Source organism: Desarmillaria tabescens (assembly GCF_030435595.1).
Source record: "Desarmillaria tabescens strain CCBAS 213 chromosome Unknown EV420scaffold_57, whole genome shotgun sequence".
Lineage (NCBI taxonomy): Eukaryota > Fungi > Basidiomycota > Agaricomycetes > Agaricales > Physalacriaceae > Desarmillaria > Desarmillaria tabescens.
Window position 1 is genome coordinate 54,854 of NW_026848356.1, and position 19,262 is coordinate 74,115.

General features: G+C 45.5%; 6 protein-coding genes across 6 annotated transcripts; 5 read left to right on the forward strand and 1 right to left on the reverse strand.

Moving 5' to 3' along the window:
* Positions 1 to 239: 239 nt before the first annotated feature.
* EV420DRAFT_1723702 (uncharacterized protein) lies at positions 240 to 3,101 on the reverse strand (the record flags this gene model as incomplete). The annotated part of the gene is made up of 15 exons (XM_060479791.1): positions 240 to 302; positions 355 to 405; positions 456 to 470; positions 521 to 661; positions 711 to 890; positions 940 to 1,014; positions 1,083 to 1,247; positions 1,296 to 1,420; positions 1,452 to 1,500; positions 1,547 to 1,750; positions 1,806 to 1,985; positions 2,037 to 2,258; positions 2,316 to 2,749; positions 2,802 to 2,876; positions 2,939 to 3,101. The coding sequence occupies 15 exons, from the start codon at positions 3,099 to 3,101 to the stop codon at positions 240 to 242; spliced, it is 2,142 nt and encodes a 713-aa protein (XP_060324784.1).
* A 314-nt stretch (positions 3,102 to 3,415) lies between these two features.
* EV420DRAFT_1484881 (uncharacterized protein) lies at positions 3,416 to 4,363 on the forward strand (the record flags this gene model as incomplete). The annotated part of the gene is made up of 6 exons (XM_060470125.1): positions 3,416 to 3,569; positions 3,674 to 3,741; positions 3,845 to 3,983; positions 4,064 to 4,152; positions 4,200 to 4,289; positions 4,346 to 4,363. The coding sequence occupies 6 exons, from the start codon at positions 3,416 to 3,418 to the stop codon at positions 4,361 to 4,363; spliced, it is 558 nt and encodes a 185-aa protein (XP_060324785.1).
* Positions 4,364 to 5,589: 1,226 nt separating this feature from the next.
* Positions 5,590 to 6,472, forward strand: EV420DRAFT_1723707 (uncharacterized protein; the record flags this gene model as incomplete). The annotated part of the gene is made up of 7 exons (XM_060479792.1): positions 5,590 to 5,651; positions 5,698 to 5,856; positions 5,912 to 6,007; positions 6,058 to 6,083; positions 6,140 to 6,235; positions 6,299 to 6,393; positions 6,457 to 6,472. Coding segments are annotated over 7 exons (550 nt in total), but the record flags the coding sequence as incomplete, so codon positions are not given.
* Positions 6,473 to 8,192: 1,720 nt separating this feature from the next.
* EV420DRAFT_1021708 (uncharacterized protein) lies at positions 8,193 to 9,865 on the forward strand. The gene is made up of 3 exons (XM_060465352.1): positions 8,193 to 8,394; positions 8,461 to 8,786; positions 8,842 to 9,865. The coding sequence occupies exons 1-3, from the start codon at positions 8,347 to 8,349 to the stop codon at positions 9,641 to 9,643; spliced, it is 1,176 nt and encodes a 391-aa protein (XP_060324787.1). The 5' UTR covers positions 8,193 to 8,346; the 3' UTR covers positions 9,644 to 9,865.
* Positions 9,866 to 11,528: 1,663 nt separating this feature from the next.
* On the forward strand, positions 11,529 to 12,545 carry EV420DRAFT_1021828 (uncharacterized protein). Its single transcript, XM_060465354.1, has 4 exons — positions 11,529 to 11,663; positions 11,715 to 11,764; positions 11,817 to 11,892; positions 11,950 to 12,545. Exons 3-4 carry the CDS (start codon positions 11,874 to 11,876, stop codon positions 12,348 to 12,350), a joined length of 420 nt encoding a protein of 139 aa, XP_060324788.1. The 5' UTR covers positions 11,529 to 11,663; positions 11,715 to 11,764; positions 11,817 to 11,873; the 3' UTR covers positions 12,351 to 12,545.
* Positions 12,546 to 15,413: 2,868 nt separating this feature from the next.
* On the forward strand, positions 15,414 to 18,924 carry EV420DRAFT_1484885 (P-loop containing nucleoside triphosphate hydrolase protein; the record flags this gene model as incomplete). Its single annotated transcript, XM_060470126.1, has 16 exons — positions 15,414 to 15,610; positions 15,654 to 15,724; positions 15,784 to 15,818; positions 15,869 to 15,903; positions 16,022 to 16,179; positions 16,353 to 16,463; positions 16,521 to 16,589; positions 16,642 to 16,939; positions 16,994 to 17,377; positions 17,427 to 17,562; positions 17,600 to 17,625; positions 17,678 to 17,963; positions 18,091 to 18,239; positions 18,389 to 18,502; positions 18,585 to 18,602; positions 18,657 to 18,924. 16 exons carry the CDS (start codon positions 15,414 to 15,416, stop codon positions 18,922 to 18,924), a joined length of 2,355 nt encoding a protein of 784 aa, XP_060324789.1.
* Between the last annotated feature and the right edge of the window lie 338 nt (positions 18,925 to 19,262).

Consider the following 19,262-nt stretch of genomic DNA (forward strand, 5'->3'; position numbering starts at 1 on the left):
TCAGTAAAAGCAATATTTGTTTAAATCAATAATACTAGCCTTGTCATTAGGAGAATAATGAATTTTTTTTCCTTTTGCAATACATCCTTCTGATACTCGATTCAGAAATCCTGTCATGAAACCTCCAAGACGAATTTGAAACCGATCATAAGCTAAATCATGAGAAAATGCATTCTCTAGCTCAGAAAATGTGCTAGGATCTTTTGATGTCTTTTTAGGACTATGTAGATATGCTTTCTTTAAAAGACCATCAGATACATGAGTTTCAATAGTGAAATGTTTTTCTTCAGGTAGATCATCATCTGCATTGAGCAAATCAGATTTGTACTTTGTATGCTTTTTCCATTGATCCACCTTTTGCTGAATCTGCATAGCAACATTGTACCAATGGTCAGTTTGAAGAATCTAAAAGTATATTAAATTAAATCATATATCTTAAAAGAATAAAGTCTTACTTGATCAGCAACATTCTTAAAGTTTGTTCATGTTTGATATGCCTTTTTAAGTGGTCCATGCATACTTTCGTTAATCTTGGTGTTATAATTTTTGTTACACCTTTTCCTTGAATATCACTGAATAGATGTTGCTGTGTATGCATTTTTGGAATATCCCAATGTGTTGGATTTTGAAAATCACTGTCCTGAGTAGCTGTTATATACTCCTAAACATTTATTAGTATAAAGAGCTATTGATCAGTTTTATTAATATACCTTCATTCTCTCCCCAAAAACTTGCATTATTGATTGTCCAGCCTTTATTGTATCTTCAGTATGCACATCCATTGCTGCATACACATCCAATTCTAAATGACTTCGAATACATTTAAGAAGCAAATAACCAGCAGGATCCGCAGCCTTTGTTAAAACTGCTTGAGCAGCAAAAAGGATTTGCTAAATGTATTATAAATAATGAACTTAAATTATAATAATACACACTTACTCGTGACATATGTTCATATTTCTTTTCATCAGCAAAGTCAAAAGAAAAAACGGATGTGAAATGGGTAAGATTCCTCTATCGTGGAAATGATTTAATCCTAATCAAAAAGATTTAGTTATAAGTAATTACTTTTAATATTTTACATACACTTCATCAATTTTAACTTTAGCATCTCGGCCCTTGAATCTATCTACATGCTCAATGAGCCGTGACAGCAGATGATCAAATAATCCAATTTGGAAAGCATGTAGTCTGTCCCAAGATACAGCACGATAGGGATTAGATCGTTCTATTTCCCAAAAGATGTTCTGAACAAATTGTCAATAGCTTTTCTTGTATTTAAATTTTTTACTTACAGGTACTTTATGGAGACCATGTAATTTCAAAAGTTCTTCTGCTTGATCTGCATTAAGCAAACAAGCTCTATCATATATCTCTTTCATAGACTCAGTTGTCCATAATGGATATGTTATTGAAAGATCTGATAGATTTGTCAATGGTATCAAGCAGACTGGACAGGGATAATTTGCTCTGCCACCTCTGGTCAATGTCATCATACAACTATAGCAATATCAGCTTGCATATATTATAAAAATATGAAATATACTGACTGTTCCTCATAATCAGCAGAGAGAATGAGAATAAAAGGATATAAGATTATAACTTTGTCTGAATTTGGTGGTTGAAAGGCATAACCACTGCGAGAATATTGTGCAAGAGATCCTAGAATTTTCCGAAAAGCTTCATGCCAGACAACTCGCTTGAAATTGATCCATGATGGCTTTCCTTTATGATCTTCTTCTTCTTCAACCTGTAAAAATCAAGATTCATAAAAAAAAGTTGAAAAGCAAAAATATCCAACTCACAATTGGAAGCCATCCAACCACACAATCTCCACCAAAATTCTTCCCATTTTGGATTTGATCAGGAAGATTAGCACAGCATGCCATAACTGGATAGCCTTTGGCAGTACCAAATGAAGATAAACATGATTTATCAGCATACAAAATATATGCTAAAGGTTTTCCATTAGGAGGAAGAGAACTCTATAGCTAAATTTAAGTATATTAGTTAGATTGGCAATAATATCTGCTTACTTGAACTTCCCAAAATATATTTCCTGACCATGGTTCATTAAAAAACCGTGTTCGAATGCCATTTTTATCTTCCCAAAATAAATAAATTGCATCCCATACAAAATGTGATGCAAGATCTTTATCCCATAACAAATCAAGTGTCCAATCCCATAATGGTCGGTAGTGGACATCATAATTTTGAACTTCATTTTTATATGGAACTGATATTGTTTCCTTTTTGAACTATTGAAAACATAGTAATATTTGAGTATAAGTATATTAATAAAGATATGAATTTACCTTGGTAAACAAATTCTCTGCCCATGACCATGCTTCTGCAAGATCATTCTCATTTCGGATAGTGTATTCTGTTGATTGACTGCCTCCACATCGGTCAATGATGCTGAAAAAATCACTGCATGCTTGGTGATTCATGCCTGTACACAAAATGAATTCTGCTAAATCAAAATCCAACTGAGATGAAAATGGATGCCAAGGGTGGCTATCAAAAAGTGAACTCTGCTTGCTTGTGCTGTCAGCTAAAAAATCTCTGAGAGGCAAGATCTGAGGATCTAAAATAGCAGAAGGATGATATTCCTTGACAATCTTCTCATCAATCAGATTGACATGATCAATGGAATTGAGAATCAAGCAAGCTGCATTGGAAGTATCGTTATCTTCTGGAGTAACTTGATCATCAACTGATGAGGACTCTGGAGATGTTTCATTGACACCTGAAGATTTTGTTTAGATATTATATCTGATATCAAAATAATAACAACATACATTCAAGTTCTGTGCTATGATAATCCAAAGTTGCAGATCCTATAATGTTTATTGGTGTGAATGAGTTTGCTGTAGCTTTATAAAGAATAAATTCAGAATACTAAAATAATTGTAGACAAGCAACTTGTATATCATACCTCTTGTCTGCTGGTCCAAATCATTGTGGAATTGGGAATCCAACAACTGCTGGTCTGACTTCTGCTTGCAAGCTCGCTTGTGATTTCCAATTCCCTGAATGCTAAAGAAGCAGCTGCAGTAAGGACACCTCTCTCGACGCTGAGGTAGAATATTTGAGGACATGTTGAGGTTGCAGAAGAATGATGGGGGAAAGATGGACTGAAGAAGCCTTACCGTGTACATGCATACATATAATCATTCACCTAATCTCGGAGAAATCCTAGATCTCATATCAAAACGCATGTTCCAACATCATGATCCGCAAGATTAAATCAGTATCCCATGGATTTCATTAATAGTGCCACGAAAATCAAGTAAAGTAGCCCAATAATCTCAAAATTCAAAAAGAGTTGAAATCTGATGAAATAACATAGTTGGCTTGAATTCCCTGCCTCCAATTTGCTTTCTGATCCCTGGATCATATACATACAAGCAAGATGAACGTGTTTCCGTCGTTCTCTGATGCCATCGTATTTATTCCTGGCCAACCAATGCCGTCATTTGATTGGAATCAGCGTGAGACTCACAAGGAGCCAAAAACATCGATGCTGGACCAGGACCGAGGAACTATCCATATCATATGTGAAGAGGGTGAGTGTCTTACATCTATCCTTCTATTGATGCACTTTTCTCGTGTGTACTTGCTTCTATGGCACTTCCAGCTAATACGACGCATATAATGACATTATATTAAGGGGGTTACTACGGATACGGTAACCCGGACCTGACATGCCGCATATCCTGCCGAGCCGTCGCTTATCCGGTCATTATATTGCCAGCTTCCTTATAAGGGTTTTAGGAAGTTTCCGACAATTGAGTAACCAAGTTTGACCCCGTCCCATCATTTCACTAAATAATACACGTAGATCGACTTCAATTGGGACGACGGTGATTACCGCCCTTCATCTGTTCAGGGATACCTTAGCCCTGTCGAAATTGTACGATCTGGTTGGCTTACCCTTGCTGAGCATCAGTACAATTTGACAGTGCACATGGGACATATCGGTCTGTAATCGCCATGATAAGCACCTAAGATCAATTGGGACAACATCTGGAGCATTCCCTTGACTACATTTGGTGTTCAGTTTGCTCGTGCAAACCGAGAGTCCACCGAATATGGACCACTGCTCACGAAGAGGAAATTACTGCATGCGGTTCCATCCAGGCTTATTCAGTGTCTTGGTTATTCAATAATTCTGCTTTACTGCCTTTTAATTTCAGTTTCCTGTGCTACTTCATATTTTTGGAGTTAGTGGCTCCGATGTCCTAGGACATCGATTTCAAAATGGCCGGCAAAATCTCCAGGGGCAGGTACTTGCCATCATCATTCTAATGTTACCTAGGCACACCTTATTTATTATTCTTAGACCATCCCTTGGCACTAACAGTAGTTTCGACTATGACTAGGTCGTGGACCTTCAGATGCGCTTGATCAACCAGAACAGTGGGTTCTCATATGGCATCCGCATATTAATTAACATTGTACATCAGCACCCACCGTTCTTTTCTTCGGCAATGGTTTCCCAGAGTAAGCTTGGCTATTTAATTCGTGCCATTGATTCTAACGTTTTTTCAAAATGCTTGGTATCGATCAGCGGTAAGTGTACCCATTTAGCAGCAGAACCGCCCAAATCTTGGTTAGCAAAACTGTCTAACTATATCTGGATTCTTTCACTCTTCTGTGAAACGGACCCATTAAGCCGGCAATCAAAGCAAACTGTTTCCCCGTTGAGTGGGACCCCGATTGATGTCCAGATCGCCCGTTCCCGGCTGTCTCGCACTATTTTCTACCAGTCCTTCACTTAGGTCAGCGGTGTTTTGAGGCCGGAAGCGACTTGGTTGTTCATGACGAATTGTATAGTGACCTCTAGACCGGCAAGTCTATCGCGGGGAACTCAGTTCCTGCCAATGGCGACCGCGGCAGTGAAAAGCATTGGAGATCGTGGATGACCAATATGGCGTCGTGACCGTGTTGCATTGAATTGGGATTCTTAATATGATGAAACGTAGTCTTGGTGGTGCGCTGAATGCTTCTTTTGACTTACACTATTTGATCGCCTTACAGGTGTTGTCGACTCTCGGCTCAAGACTTACGAAACCTCAGTTGTGTCTTTACACATTAACGCTCATCTTGCGGTAGTGCTGTATGATTTTTCCAACAAAAAGGCAAATGTAATCAATGCCTCGTATTCGATTCTCTGCACAAAATTAACATACAATTAAGAATGGTTGTAGTACAATGAAATTGTGTCCTGGATGCCCCTTGGAGCTGTCGGGCTCGCATGGCCCTCGAACACGAAGGACCTCTCAGGTGTTTGGAATGTTCAATTGTCCAGGCAACTCCACCACGCACTCGATGCTTAATTCAAGTTACGAGTACTGCTACTCGAGAACTTCATCACGCATGCGATTGCTTGGCATAGATGAAGTGGCGCAGAGTTAATATTTAGCTCTATTCTCAACCACGTCGGTCTCGTCTTTCCGTCGTGTCCGGAACAATCTTGTGGATTGGGGGTGTCTGGAATTCCGGATCCAACTATATAAACCATGGTAAAGGGATTGAAGTTTTCTCATCGAACGAACTCTCCCTCTCTTTCGATATATCAAACGCCATGTACTTCTCTCTTGCTTTTATCCTTTCTGGTTTCGTGCTCATCAGCCCTGTCTTGTCCGGTATGCGTTCTATATTGATATAACCATTGTGCTAACACTGCTGTAGAAGAAGTTTGCCCTGGGCAGGTCACCCTCAGCGAGTCTTATATTGGCGCAGACAAGAACGTCAAGGTCGAGACTGTGTCATGCCCTGAGGGGACTCTCACCAGGCGTGGCGACGTGGTACCCCGCCAAGCTCCTGTCACGAATGTTTGTGGAGCGCAATGTAAGTCTATCTGCATATTCTGTATGTGGAAATTTTGGTTGATGTAGACGACTAGGCAACACATTATGTTTCACTCCCAGTGGTGGTGGACCGAATCCTAACGAGTGCCATGTAATTGCTGATGCACTGCGCTACGAGGGTCGAAACATTGGTGCGTTTCTCCTTGAATTAAGGAATTCCTCCGAGTTCACAGTCAAATAGGGAACCTCTTCAATATAAACAACGGCGTACGCTCTGATTCAATTCTTGATCATTGCTGTCCAGAATCTGAACATATTTCCAGACTACTGGCAACGTTGTCGTCATGACCTATAGCAGTTGCCTATCCTTCTTTGCCAATAAAATCAACGGAGTTATGCAATACTGTCGTAATGATTGGGTATGATGACGGATCTTTGTTTGCTGTGATCCGTTAACTCACTGCTTTCTTTCTCCGCTATAGGCATCTGCCATTGACTGGGTTGCTCCGAACTGCCAGTCTACCCAGAATGCGCATGGTGGAGACTGTCTCGCTAGCGATGGAAGGTGGTTTATCCAGTGAGTTATTCCATGGCTACTATAGCAGACGTATTCTTCAATCGAGTACGAATTTTACTACAGGGTCCAGCATTCTTAAAACAGTCGGCCATCTGACCGTTTAGGATGAAAGTAACAATACAAGGACAGTCAGTTCCCTTCATTAAACGAAAAAATTGCAGGTACTTGGACATATGTAGTACCACTTCGTCTCTCCCGTTACCAATTAACAATCGATGTGTTTAAACTACGTTTCTTATCCTTGCTTTTCCCCGGAACTATCAGGCTGTTAGCAGCAATTTCTCGCACTCTTTGACGAGCTTGACTAGCTAATATGGGTGGGTAGCTAGGGGACTGCGCTGATTAAACCTAGTATCGGGCATCAGCGTCACCCTAGAAGAGAGAAGTTATAACACCCACAGACCCTATCCTAATCTGCCACGTGTTGAGAGAGAGGTTAGCGCGAGCGACGAGTCAAAGAAAAAGAAGAGGACTTCCTGAAAGCGCATTATGTGGGATAGAAGCACATGCAAACAGAGCTTCACTATCTGAAAATACGTCAACGATGTATGAGTCGGATGGAAACAGGGATACGAGAAAAGGCGGATTCGAAATTCTCAGTGCTAGACAGCCCAGAGTAAGAGGAGACATTGTATTGCCTGTTGCTTTGAAGTCATTCATATGACATCCCTTCCGACTATTCTTGTTTTCTTTCTGGCTTGCTAGCTGGCTAAAATGCAAAACATTGCAATGAGAAAAAAAGGTGGAAAACTGTTTGTCTGCGAGTTAGATGCTGCATTGTGTTTCTTGTGGCCCCACATACACAAGAAAGCGCTTCTCGCCTTCCTTCCACCACATCAACAGCCAGGTTTGAGCAGGCGGGGTAGTCAGGGAATGCGGTAAGCCTTCACCTGATCGATGTCGTTTCAACGATGCAGGCTCTGCGGTAAGGACGAGGATCCTCACATCCGATAGTATATGTCTTTCCAGTAAGCATTCCCTAGTCATTCTAAGAGTACGAAGGAACCCACTTTAATTCTTCCTCAGCGCAGCGCATGAAGGTAAATGTTTTTAGGGCATGGAGAATCCTTGCACGTATGAGATATCGGTTCGTCCTCTTTGTTGGAAAAATACGAACCCAGATTCGCATCACGCAACAGCAAAATGACGTCGAATAAACTTCGGAACGCATACGAGGAGCGTATAAGAGAGTCCCAATGAGGTCCATTACTGCCATTTCAGTGGGAGCTAGGAGGTCAAGGAGTTCAGCGTACAATGCGCCGTCGTCCTCCGCAACAGTTACAAAATGAGTTTGAAAAAATTGTTCTGCCCAATTCCAAAGATCCGGCCACATAGACGTGAGAGTAATAGATTTTCTGTGATAGCGCAGTGCATCGTGTTCCAACGCGGTATTCAAGGTTGTCAGACTGCGTTGAATTGTTTTGATCTCGTCTTTGCGTGGAGATATACGGGGGTCCAAGTATGTTGTAGGCAAGGGAGCTGAATGAAGGTTACAACGAACTCCTTTATGATATCTGCGAAGACCAGTTAGGTCTGATATTGGGTTGACAGTGCGGCGAGACTGTCCAACGACTCTTATGCCGCTATATTCTACAGTCGTAATGAGCTTTCCGCTAAAGTAGTTGAAGGATGTAAAAATTTCCTACCCTTTCTTTCAGCATTGAAAAAGTGAAATATCTGACAGTGATAGCCGCGATCTCTGTGATGGAGCAGTTCGTTGGTTGTACTTTGTCGACTTGCTGTGGCCGGCCCGGAATCAATTTTGGTCCATCGATGCCGCGGCATTGCGGCATTGCTTCAACAGCACAATCATCACCGAACGTAGCATCAAGACAACATAGCCTCAATCCTGTTCTTGCTTATAAGGCAGCCATATCCGTTGCGATCTTGAGTCTCCGACATCGCCACAGCATCTCTCTACCGTCGTGTAACGTGCTTGACCACGAGCATATCATGTTTTCCTCACTTCCTGTCGAATTGTTATGCAAAATCGCCTCTCTGGTATGTACAACAGCATTTGGGGAACACCATGCAGGAAGGAACCCACTCATCCATTGTTTGTTCTAGCTCAGCCTTGAAGATGGAAAGAATCTGCGGTTGACTTCCAAGAAACTCTGCGGTCTGGCCACTCCTCTAGTTTTTCAGGCGGTCTCTCTCTCTCTTAATGAAGAACGTCGTTACCAGGAATGCATGTCATTTCTTGAGGCACTGGCCTCGCGAGTTTACTTGGCTCGACACATACAAACTCTTTATATCCATGGGTCGTTCGACCCACCTTACGGAAAAGGTGGATTTTGGTATGAAATAACGAACGGAAGGCAGCGCGCTATTCGTTTAATTGAGAAACGCCTTCTTGGGGGTATACCGTCTCTTGTTTCCTTGCGATCTTTGTAGTAAGCACCGTTACCCGTGCACTCTACATACTCGCACTCATCTTCGAATCCGTAGTTTCTCTGGCTTTCATCCGGGAGAGCTGGGTCTGGATTCAGTAAATGCCATAATGTTCGCTCTCAGCAATCTTCCACTTCTTTCTCTTCTCAACATTGGTCTTCATCATGGTCAAGCATCATATCTTGACTTCCATGACCTTGATAACATCAGTTTTAACGGAAAACACGGACTGGACATCATCCCTACTCTTGTAGCCCGCAGTCCAAATCTAACACGACTACGTCTGTCATCCCCTCATCAAACGAGAGCTGTACCTGAAGCCGCCTTGGGCATCTTTTCTGGCCTTCGTAAGGGAAAGCTCAGCCGCGTAAAGCAGCTAACCTTGGAGGGCGCTCTCATATTGCCCACACATGACGTTCCAATAATTGTACCGCACCTTCGCCATTTGACTTCCCTCCGGATCCACATCACCGACGTTGCTGAAGAATTTTGGTCCGCTCTACGGATTGAGATGATCCATCTAGAAGACGTATCTGTGGACATTGTGAATGACGCCCTTCTGGAGTACCTTGGGTCGTACTCTGGCTCCAGAACCATGATGCTTATCACGGAGCAAGAGCTCGATCATGGTTCCCCCGAGTTCTGGCGCAATATCCTTCCCAAACATGCTGATACCCTTGTGGAACTGTATGTTCAACCCGAATACGCCGGTAGATGGTGTCTTGATACTAGATCACTTGATGCTATAAGACAGTGCAAACGTCTTGAGATTCTTCGAGTGAAAGTGGACCAGGAGAAACTGGATGTGAGCGATAAAACCAATATAATAGTGAGTCCCTATGTGCGGCTACACGTTTGACTACTAACCTTCACTTTTCAGACTCGAATTCTAGAAGGCCTTCATGAATGGCCTTGTCTCACCAATCTCGAGCTTATTTCCATTCAGACGCCCGTCCTTTCTCGTTTACGAAGTAACGATGAATCTCATGCAATTCGGAAGATTCTCGTTGCATTTCGCTGTACCAATCCCACGGACGGTGCTCTTCGTCTGAAAGTGTCCATCAGCTATGCTGATTATCGTCTAGCGAGGCGAAAGCTAGGACCTGGGGTATATTCATTCAAGGAGGTTGATAGATGGTTCGACTTCGGGCCTCCTCCCGATGAGGAAGAATGAACTACCCCTTGACCATAGACCGATTATGCCTATTTATGCGGGTGGTAGTTGTTAACCATGCCATCATGTACGGAGACTCTGGATAGAAGACATTGCTGCGGTAGGGTTACATAGAAAGCCATGAGCATCTCATTCTTGTAGAATCGAGCGAAGAGACTCAATAAATTTTATCTTAGACGCTCTGGTCTGTCGTTCGAATAGATAGAAGTTGTGATATTGAACGGATAACCGTTTCTACTTCCGTTTGGACCCATCGGGGCCCATAAGCGTGATATCAAGGGCCATGAAAACGAATCACATTTGTTTTTGATTCCGGCACTCCCACAAGAAGGTGTAGGTGCTCTGTAGTATACCTTGCTTTCACATTCTCTTGGAGACCTCAGCCGAAAGCTAACGAGTCGCAGGGCTACACAGGAATTATACTAGACGCGAGTTTTTTCGGTAATTAATAAAGATTTGCTTCAAAGTCGCCAGTACGGCAGAGTCCGCCGTGAAGGAAGCCAAATAATAGGCAAAATGCTGGTTGGATTAGTGAGAAGAAACGCAAGACCAAACAAACGTGTAGGAAAGCTGAGGATCCGAGGAGTCTGGAAAGGTATGAATGTCCCGACGGACAACGTTCTCACCCGTCTTTACGACATTGAAGGAGGTTACATCTCAGTCCTTCACGGCGAAATTCACAGGGGATAGTAAAGATAGCTATAGCATTGAATAGCAAAACACGATAGACATGTATATGTATGAGATCTGTCTAAGCGTCAGACAAGATAAAAAAGAGAAAGCATGAGAACGCACAGATTATTCGATTACAGCCCCATAAGGACGGTTGAAGTAGAGTAGCGAACTAGAGGAGATCAGCGAAATGCGTCAAGGAAGGAAAAGCGACTCACGCATTGCTAGAACTGCCCGGTTCCAACCATGTCTATAACCAGTCTCCAGGGAAGGCGCGTGGCCTTCTTTGAGATAACAAAAGGCGGCTGGTTGAAAATGGTGTTGAGGGAGCTGGCGTGCATACCAGCGTTGGGTTTCCTTGTTCCCTTTGTGAGGGCTTTTTTTGCATCACAGCTATTGAAGAGATGAGAATACGAATGTATGAAGAAGGCACCGCTGCTTACTGATCTTCTACCTCAGGCTAGAGACTTGGCTTTCCACGGTCTCTGCTTCGTGCGCAGATATTTCGGCTTTGGTTTCTCGTTTCGGTACAGGTTCTGGAAGGCGCGGTGAAGGGCGAGAATCAGCTGTAAGGTAGAGATCGCTGTCAAAAGGCAAGTAGTCATGTAGTTTGCAGATTGCAATGGTAGTGGTAGGTAAATGAAAGGCAACTGACTGCCTCGTTGGAAGTCCCAATTTTCGGTCTGCTAAGGACATCGATGCGAAACTTGTGCCAGAAAACACGTACATAGATTCCGAGTCCTGTGTATACATTCGGTCCATGCTAATCTGAGCCCTTTGGCGGCGGTGCATAATGGTGATAGCCCGTGCCGTAGATGCCGTGAATCATCCACGCGATATTGTCACACGTTACACTTGTTACGCGTTTTTCTGCCTGCCCTTCTTTTCTAGTCTGCGAAATGCTTCTACTTCTTCTCACTATATCTCGTCTTACTCCTGGTATTTCATAGATTCACTCTGGAGACCTCGGAACTGTTCCTATGATGTCGAGCATTGAGTATTGAGCTCAACGGCTGGTCTCAGGGTATCAAAGGTAAGCAAATATTTTGGCTTTGTGAGCGGCTAGTCAACGATTCTTTTCTAGGTCTAATACCGTGATTGTACGCTTGGCTTACAGTTATCTGCTTCGGCAAGGTGGGATGCCCTCTGTTATTCAGTTCAAGTCAATCCTAATTTTTTATCTCAGGATCCATACTCGAATATGGCTGTGGTTATGGACAAGCTCTCCAAGGATTGAATCGTGATGGAAATACAGGTTCTGGGTATGTGTCCTCGCTCCTTTCCTTTGCGCTCGCTAATAGCATATCTGTCTACACTAGTGCTTCACTTCTGTCATGCGCAGAGCATAGAGAACAACGGCTCCATCGCACGAGACCACCTCGCCTCTGAGCGGACCTTCCTCGCATACGTCCGGACCTCCCTCATCCTCGCCTCCACCGGCGTCGCTCTCGTCCAGTTATTCTCTATCTCTTCCAGCACCAGCACCGCCTCCAACGTCACCACCTTCTCGCCTAGCGGGGAAGCGCAGGGCTTCGCCCGCCCGCTGGGAGCCACGGTCGTCATACTCTCGCTGGGGATCCTGTGCGTGGGGATGACAAGGTACTTTTCGATACAGGGTGCTTTTCCGAGGGGGGATTATCCGGTTGCGCGGGTGGTTATTGCGGTTATTACTGCACTCATCGCGTTGGTGTTTGCGTTCGTGCTGGCGTCGAGAAGGTAGACCGCCGACCAAACGTTCTCCTTTCCCATTCGACATCTACCTTCCTGTCAAAACCTGACGCCCTACTCTTCATTGCACTTCGTCACCCGGCGCCATTGCACCCTATGCAGGTTCCGCAAGACCATGCATTCGCGCATCCTCCGCCCACCAATATCTCATCTCATCCACACCCCTCTACCTAAACCCTGGCATACATTCCGAGACCCTTGTTCCACCGTTTTCGCTATATATTCCTCTCCCATCTCTATCGCTTGCTCTCCTCGTCCACTTGATATCAAAATATCGTTTTATATTGTCAGATGTATAGGGAAAAAAAAGGTCTACATATTCTGCCTTTATGCATAATCACCCCTTGCTCATGCACTCCTCACTCCTCACCTAGAGCCATCAATGCATCAAGCTTCAGAGATAAGCACAACGCTCCAGGCCATCAACTCCCGTCCTTTCTGGACTCTGGAGGTACTGTCCGAGTCCGTCATGGGACACGCATTTACCGGAGATATACTCATTGAAGAGCGACAGACGGGGGCTAATGTCGCCGTTGGGGAACGGAGAACGGGGACCTCCCATTCAGAACTCGTAAGCTAACAGACGCCATGATTGATATTGAGATTCCCGTATCAGTTCTCAGGCGCATGATCTCAAAAAGGGCACAGATGGGGTCGGCACTCGGATTCAGATATCGGACCGGGATTACTCACGTGCTCGACGCGTCTTAGTCTTTGACCGCTCACCGCGACTACGGTGAACATTGAAGGATATCGATGTGAAGTTCTGTGTTCTCTCAAACAGGGTGGCTTCGCTGAGAGAAAAGGAGACAAATCATTGACTATTGACTACTGCTCAAGCGCGCAGTGATGGGACCGATATCGACCGCTTGAAGGTTTCTTATGACAGGAATAGCGATGGATCGTACCGCTTCTTCAGGCAAAATAGGCGCCGCATCGTGATGCAATCGCACGGGGTATAAGTATTAAGAACGCCTCAGCTGGCTCCCATGCCGAGAAGTGATGGAGCTGTATCGCGCTAAGGCTTGTATTCGTCATCTCTGTCCGATATATGCTTGCATACCCATAGTGCTGTTGCCCAGGATCATGGTCAATCCGGCATGTCGTTTCTTGAATATCAATACGAAAATCGTATTGATACAGCCGGAAACACGTCTCAACTCTCTTCCTCCCAACTGCCAATGTCGGTCATTGCGAGACGTCTCATGCAACATGCGCCAGGGCACCACCAATAGGATCGTTCCCCCTCGAAGATGCCGAGAAGTAACGGAGTTCTATCACGGGTTCACATCCACTAAGTACCCTCGTTCCAGCATATGTTTACGTACCCGTTTACCATGTAGTGTGGATAGGCTGTTCCCAGCGCTACCAAGGATTCGGTTAACCTAGCATGTCTTTTATTGAATATCAATATGCAAGTCATATTGATAACCCTCTGATTAGCCGGGAAACACGTAGCCGGATCCTTGATTGCGATTTACTCATCGTGAAGTTCTGTGTTCTCTCAGATCCAGGGTGGCTTCGCTGGGAAGATAAGGTTCAATCACTGTCAAAGGATTGACTACTGCTCAAGCGCCCAGTGATCTGATTTTCAATCATGGGACTGATGTCGACCACTGTAAGGCTCTTTGTGGCAGGAATTGGGAGGGTTCCGAACGCGAAATAGGCACCGTGTCGTGATATATTCGCATGGGGATATAAAAAACGTCGAGCAGATTCCCTGACTCGAAGATGCCGAGAATTGATAGAGCTGTATCGCGCTAAGGTATGCATTCACTACTCTTTCCAAGATATGCTTACATATCCATCTGTTATGTAGCGCTGTGTTGCCCAAGATTATAGTCCTCGGCGGTCAATCTAGCATGCCGTTCTTGAGCCGGAAAATACAGGGAATAGAATGTACCCTCCCTGGATCCTTGATCGTGACTGCTCCTGGGATCGGCGTCATGGCTTCTGCGTTCTCCCCGACTCAGGGTAGCTTTGCTGGGAGAAAGTGATAGATACGGAGATAAGGTTTCAATCAAAGGATTGGCTGATCGAGACATTGCTCAGGGCGCCCAGTGGGTTCTGATGACTCCCAACGGCCGGACAGGTCCTAACCTCTGGATGGTGCTTGAAAGGATGATAAGTACGTGAAATACTATTTTTTATGGAGGAGTAGCTGGTTTAACTCCAAACTGGCATATAGATGAACGCAACCACGGATCCGCGAATTTACTGATAGGCTACCCAACTCAAGTGACCGGAGGATCATATCACTTCTTCAGGCGCCATGCGAAGCTTCGAAGGTGCCGCTTCGTGATATGATCACACGGGATATAAGTACCCCTCGAGCACGCCTGCCGCTGCTTCCCTGATTCGAAGATGCGGAGATGCGATGGAGCTGTAATCGCGTCTCCAGACGCTAGGGTCTGTGTTCGCCATCTCTTTCCGACACATGCTGCACAATGCCCGTCTGTCATGCAGTGCTGTTCCCAACGTTGCCCAAGACCATAAATATCGGCGGTCATATAGCATGTCGTTCTTTAAAATCGATACCAAAGTCATGATGATAATAATCTTTGAACAAGCCGGAAAATGCAGGGAATGTTACGTACCTAGATCCTTGAATCCATTGTAGAGTTCTGTGTTCTCTCGGATTCAGGGTGGCTTCGCTGTGGGGAAATCGATGAATACGGAGACAAGGTTTAATATTAATGCAGTGAAGAACAACTGATTTTCTAAATCGGGACGCTGTTCAGCGCCATCTGATGCACTCTCAACCACACCTTTCGAGTATACGGCAAAGATGTGATATATTTTCTTATGGGAAGTATGGTTCGTAGAATTCCAGGTGCGTACCTACCATGACTTGCTATACATTTGTGGAATTTGCTGATGTTGCTCAACACCAGAAGGACCATAACGCTGCTTCAGGTGCCTCGTTAATGTGCAGTCGGCGTTGTGCGAAGCTTCGAATGTAAAATAAGCGCCGTTATCGCGATGGTCCCTCAGGCTATATAAGAACCCTCGAGCACACCTCAGCTCTCTCCATCCCCACTACCACTATCACCAGATGACATCCTTTGCGAGACGTTTCACGCGCCGGGGTACCACCAATGGCACTGCAGATGGTATCCCTTCTCCTCCTGTTCCAGACTCCCCGCCTTCTGAGCCAGAGGATGATAGCACTACCGTCCCCATCAACCAGACGGAATATGCTCGAAGATGTCGGGAGGTCATGGAGCTGTACCGTGCTCTTCAGGAGCTAGGGTGAGCCGTGTTCGCCATAACTCTCCGATATGTGTTTACATAGTCTTCTGCGATGCAGTGCGGATCGGTTGTTCCCAACGTTGCCTAAGATCGTAGTCATCGGCGGTCAATCCAGTATGTCGTTTCTTGAATAGCGATAGGGGGAGTTATACTGATATACCCTCTTTGAACAGCCGGGAAGAGTTCGCTGGTAGAAGCGGTCTCTGGAGTACGTTTATGTCTTTCACTTGCCTGCTGCATTCCCTCAGCATCATATAGATCAACGTACCCCGGGACAGCGGCACTTGTACCAGGTGAACAGCTTCTCGAACTTTCTCTGTGTGATCTCACTCCTTTGCAAGGTGCCCTATGGAATGTATAATGCTCAGTTCATCGCTAACCTGGTCGTGCACGATTTACCTCAACTTCAAGTATGCGTCAGACGGGAGCAAACTCGACATCCTCGGACAGAGTGCAGTTTGGGCCAGTCATCAAGAACAGGGACATGGTCGAACTATGGATCCGGCGGGCGCAAGCTGCGATTTTGTGCCGTCATCGTCCCAAGGAGGATTTCATGAGCAATGAGTACGGTGGACCTCCGTAATCTTACTACGACCGACTCGGAGATCCTACCGTTCTCGAGGAATTTCGTCCAGGTCGAGTTAAGAGATCCGGACTTGACAGATCTATCCTTTGTTGATCTCCCAGGCAAGGCGGTCTTATCTTTCAATTTATGTTTATATACTAAATGTTACCTACGCAGGCATCATACACAATGCTGAAGAAGAAATTATCAATCTCGTTCATGACTTGGTGGTTTCCTATATCGAAGAATCGGAGAATACTATTGTTCTCATAACCATTCCTATGAGTGGTGCGTTTTTTCTTCTTCTGACACCAGGTATATACTTCTCATATCCGCGTCTATAAGATGATATTGAGATGCAAGCAGCGGTGAAACTTGCAAAGGCTCGGGATCCCAATGGTGATCGCACAATCGGTCTGAACATTTGTTCTGCTACTTCTGCGATCAGCACTAATTGTTCCTACAGGAGTATTGACCAAGCCAGACATGCTCACAACAGGCGCCTCCGGTGCGCGTCAAAAATGGAGAGAGATTATTCTTGGACAAGATCAAAAACATAGGCTCAAACATGGGTACTACTGTGTTCGTCTCCCGGACGACGATGAGCGTAGGCGCAATATCTCCAGAGAGGAATCCCAGGCGAAGGCCAAACGATATTTCGAGCGTACCTCCCCATGGAAGGAGTTTCCGAACCGCAGCCGTTTCGGCATACCTGCACTTGTGCATGATATAAGCCGACTTTTGGTCGGGCTAATCGAAAATTAGTATGTGCCCTATTCTTTCTCTATGCCGTAGGCTCATTCTCATTTCTGGTATAGCATACCGACCCTAAAGCAAAGCGTCGACGAACTCCTTGCTACTGACAAGGCGGAATATAGTACCCTTCCTCCACTACCGCCCACCGACGAGGCGTGGTCCCGGATTATCATCCTCATCCATCAGTTCTGCGTCGATGTCAAAGCGGCCGTCGAGGGCAAAGAAGAACACAAGGGTCTCGTACAGCGCAACCGCGCTAGGTACGGGCAGTTCAAGCGCGACATTCTCGGGACGTGCCCAAACTTCCGGCCGTTCGAGGATAAGACTCGATATCTAGATCCGTGTATCCAGGACGAACAATTCGAGGGGAAGGACAACCCGTACGTGCATATGGCTGCGTCCGAGTACATAATGGATATCAAGGATGTGAGGAGAGAGATTGAGAAGTGAGTGCTTATCCTTCCAGGTTCTACTGTGCTGAACCAGCTTTTGTAGCTGCACTTCGTGGGAACTTCCTGGTGAAGTTCCGCTGGAAACAACGCGGAAACTCATTGAACTCTTTACGAAGAAGTGGTCCAATCCTTCTATGCAGTGCTTCGACGAGTCACGACGTGTTCGACACGTCGACGGTGTACATTGAGAACTTGGTTGCGCGACGTTTCGGACAGTTCAAGCCCCTGGAGACGCGCATTAGGTTTGTTGCTTGTGTCTTTCACCGCTTAATCTGAAGTTTTACCTCTGCCCAGAGCACTTGTGCGGGCCCAGATGGAGATGTGCAAGAGCGAGGCACTCGTCATACTCGGAAAGGCCGTGAAATTGGAGACGTCGCCGGTCTATACTCAAGTCCCACAATACTCGATGGAGCGCTCTAAGTGGTTCAAGCGATTTTATAGTGTCTATACAAATCCTAATAGGCATTGGGACTACATTGCAAATCCATCCCTACTTCCTCCAGTTCGCGAGGCGACAGAAGACGAAGAAGCGCTGCTCGTGATGGCCAAGGTCAGAGAATACTTTGAGATAGCGTACAAGGTCCGTCCTTGGCTTACCCATCCCTTCCTTCGCCGATTCTAACCAATATCTAGCGATTTATTGATAATATTCCGCTTACTATTGAGCATGAACTGCATCAAACTCTACTACCCCTCGCTTGTCGGAGAGTCTTATCAAGGATATGGGAGGGCAGAATGCCAGCGAGAGGGCTAAGGAGCTGCTGACAGAGGATCCGGAAATCGCAATGAGGAGGAATGTCCTACAAGAGAGAATCGCAAGACTGGAGGAGATCAAGAGGAGGCTCTATGCTTTTAGGTGAATTCAGAAATGTACTATCTCTCTGTATATCTATGCTGTATTCTTTCGAGATCTTGAATAACATGTATTCCTTTCCCAATTGGCATTCGGGCCCTCCCCTCGCGGACTTATCCGAATTTTGATGGACCGGTATCGATCATTCACAGCTTCAATGTTGCCATGTCTTGGCTACTAAAGAAATTTCTGAAATGTAGTTCTGACCGGTCTCTCCAGCTGGATCATGATGCTGCGTTCTCGGTCCGGGGCGAGATCACGAGACCGTGAGTCGTTATTCTTAGACTTTCGACCACCTCCTTTTCTTTTCTTAACACCCACACTCAAATCTACTATTCCCAACTTCAGCGCCTTCATGTCCTGGCTGTATGTTGTTTTGCACCCTGTATCGAAAAGTACCCTCGTCATTCCCACGCATAGGATTCCCAGAGAGAGTATGACGGCTGCGGCTCCCAGCGGGCGGGCGTACCCCTGCGCTCCCCCGCTAGGCGAGAAGGCGGTGTCGTTGGAGGCGGTGCTGGTGCTGGATGAGATGGAGAATAGCTGGGCGAGAGCGACGCCGGTGGAGGCTAGGACGAGGGAGGTCCGGACGTATGCGAGGAAGGTCCGCTCAGAGGCGAGGTGGTCTCGTGCGACAGAGCCGTTGTTCTCTAGCGTCGGGCTGATACGCATGGCAAAGAGCAAATAGGAGGAGCAGCAACTCCGAATAAAACCTCCGTTGTCGGCCGCATGCCGTTTCAGGTCGTGAATTCCGAATCATCGTCCAGTCGAGCGTTTTTTTGTCGTTCGTCATCGTTGTGGTGGACGTTGAGGTTGAAGATGCGAATCAGTGACGCAATTGGAAATCCGTGTCTGTTCGCTTTTCTCCTTTCGACCATATGCATCATTCGCATGGCACATTCTCAACGGCTTCTTTCCCTGCGTTGATGGCCCCCGGTCTACAGATAGCGAATATTATAAGGTACGTCGCTGCTTTTTGCTGGACTGCTCGTTGACTGAGCGTCGAGTTGTTGCAGGATACCCCAG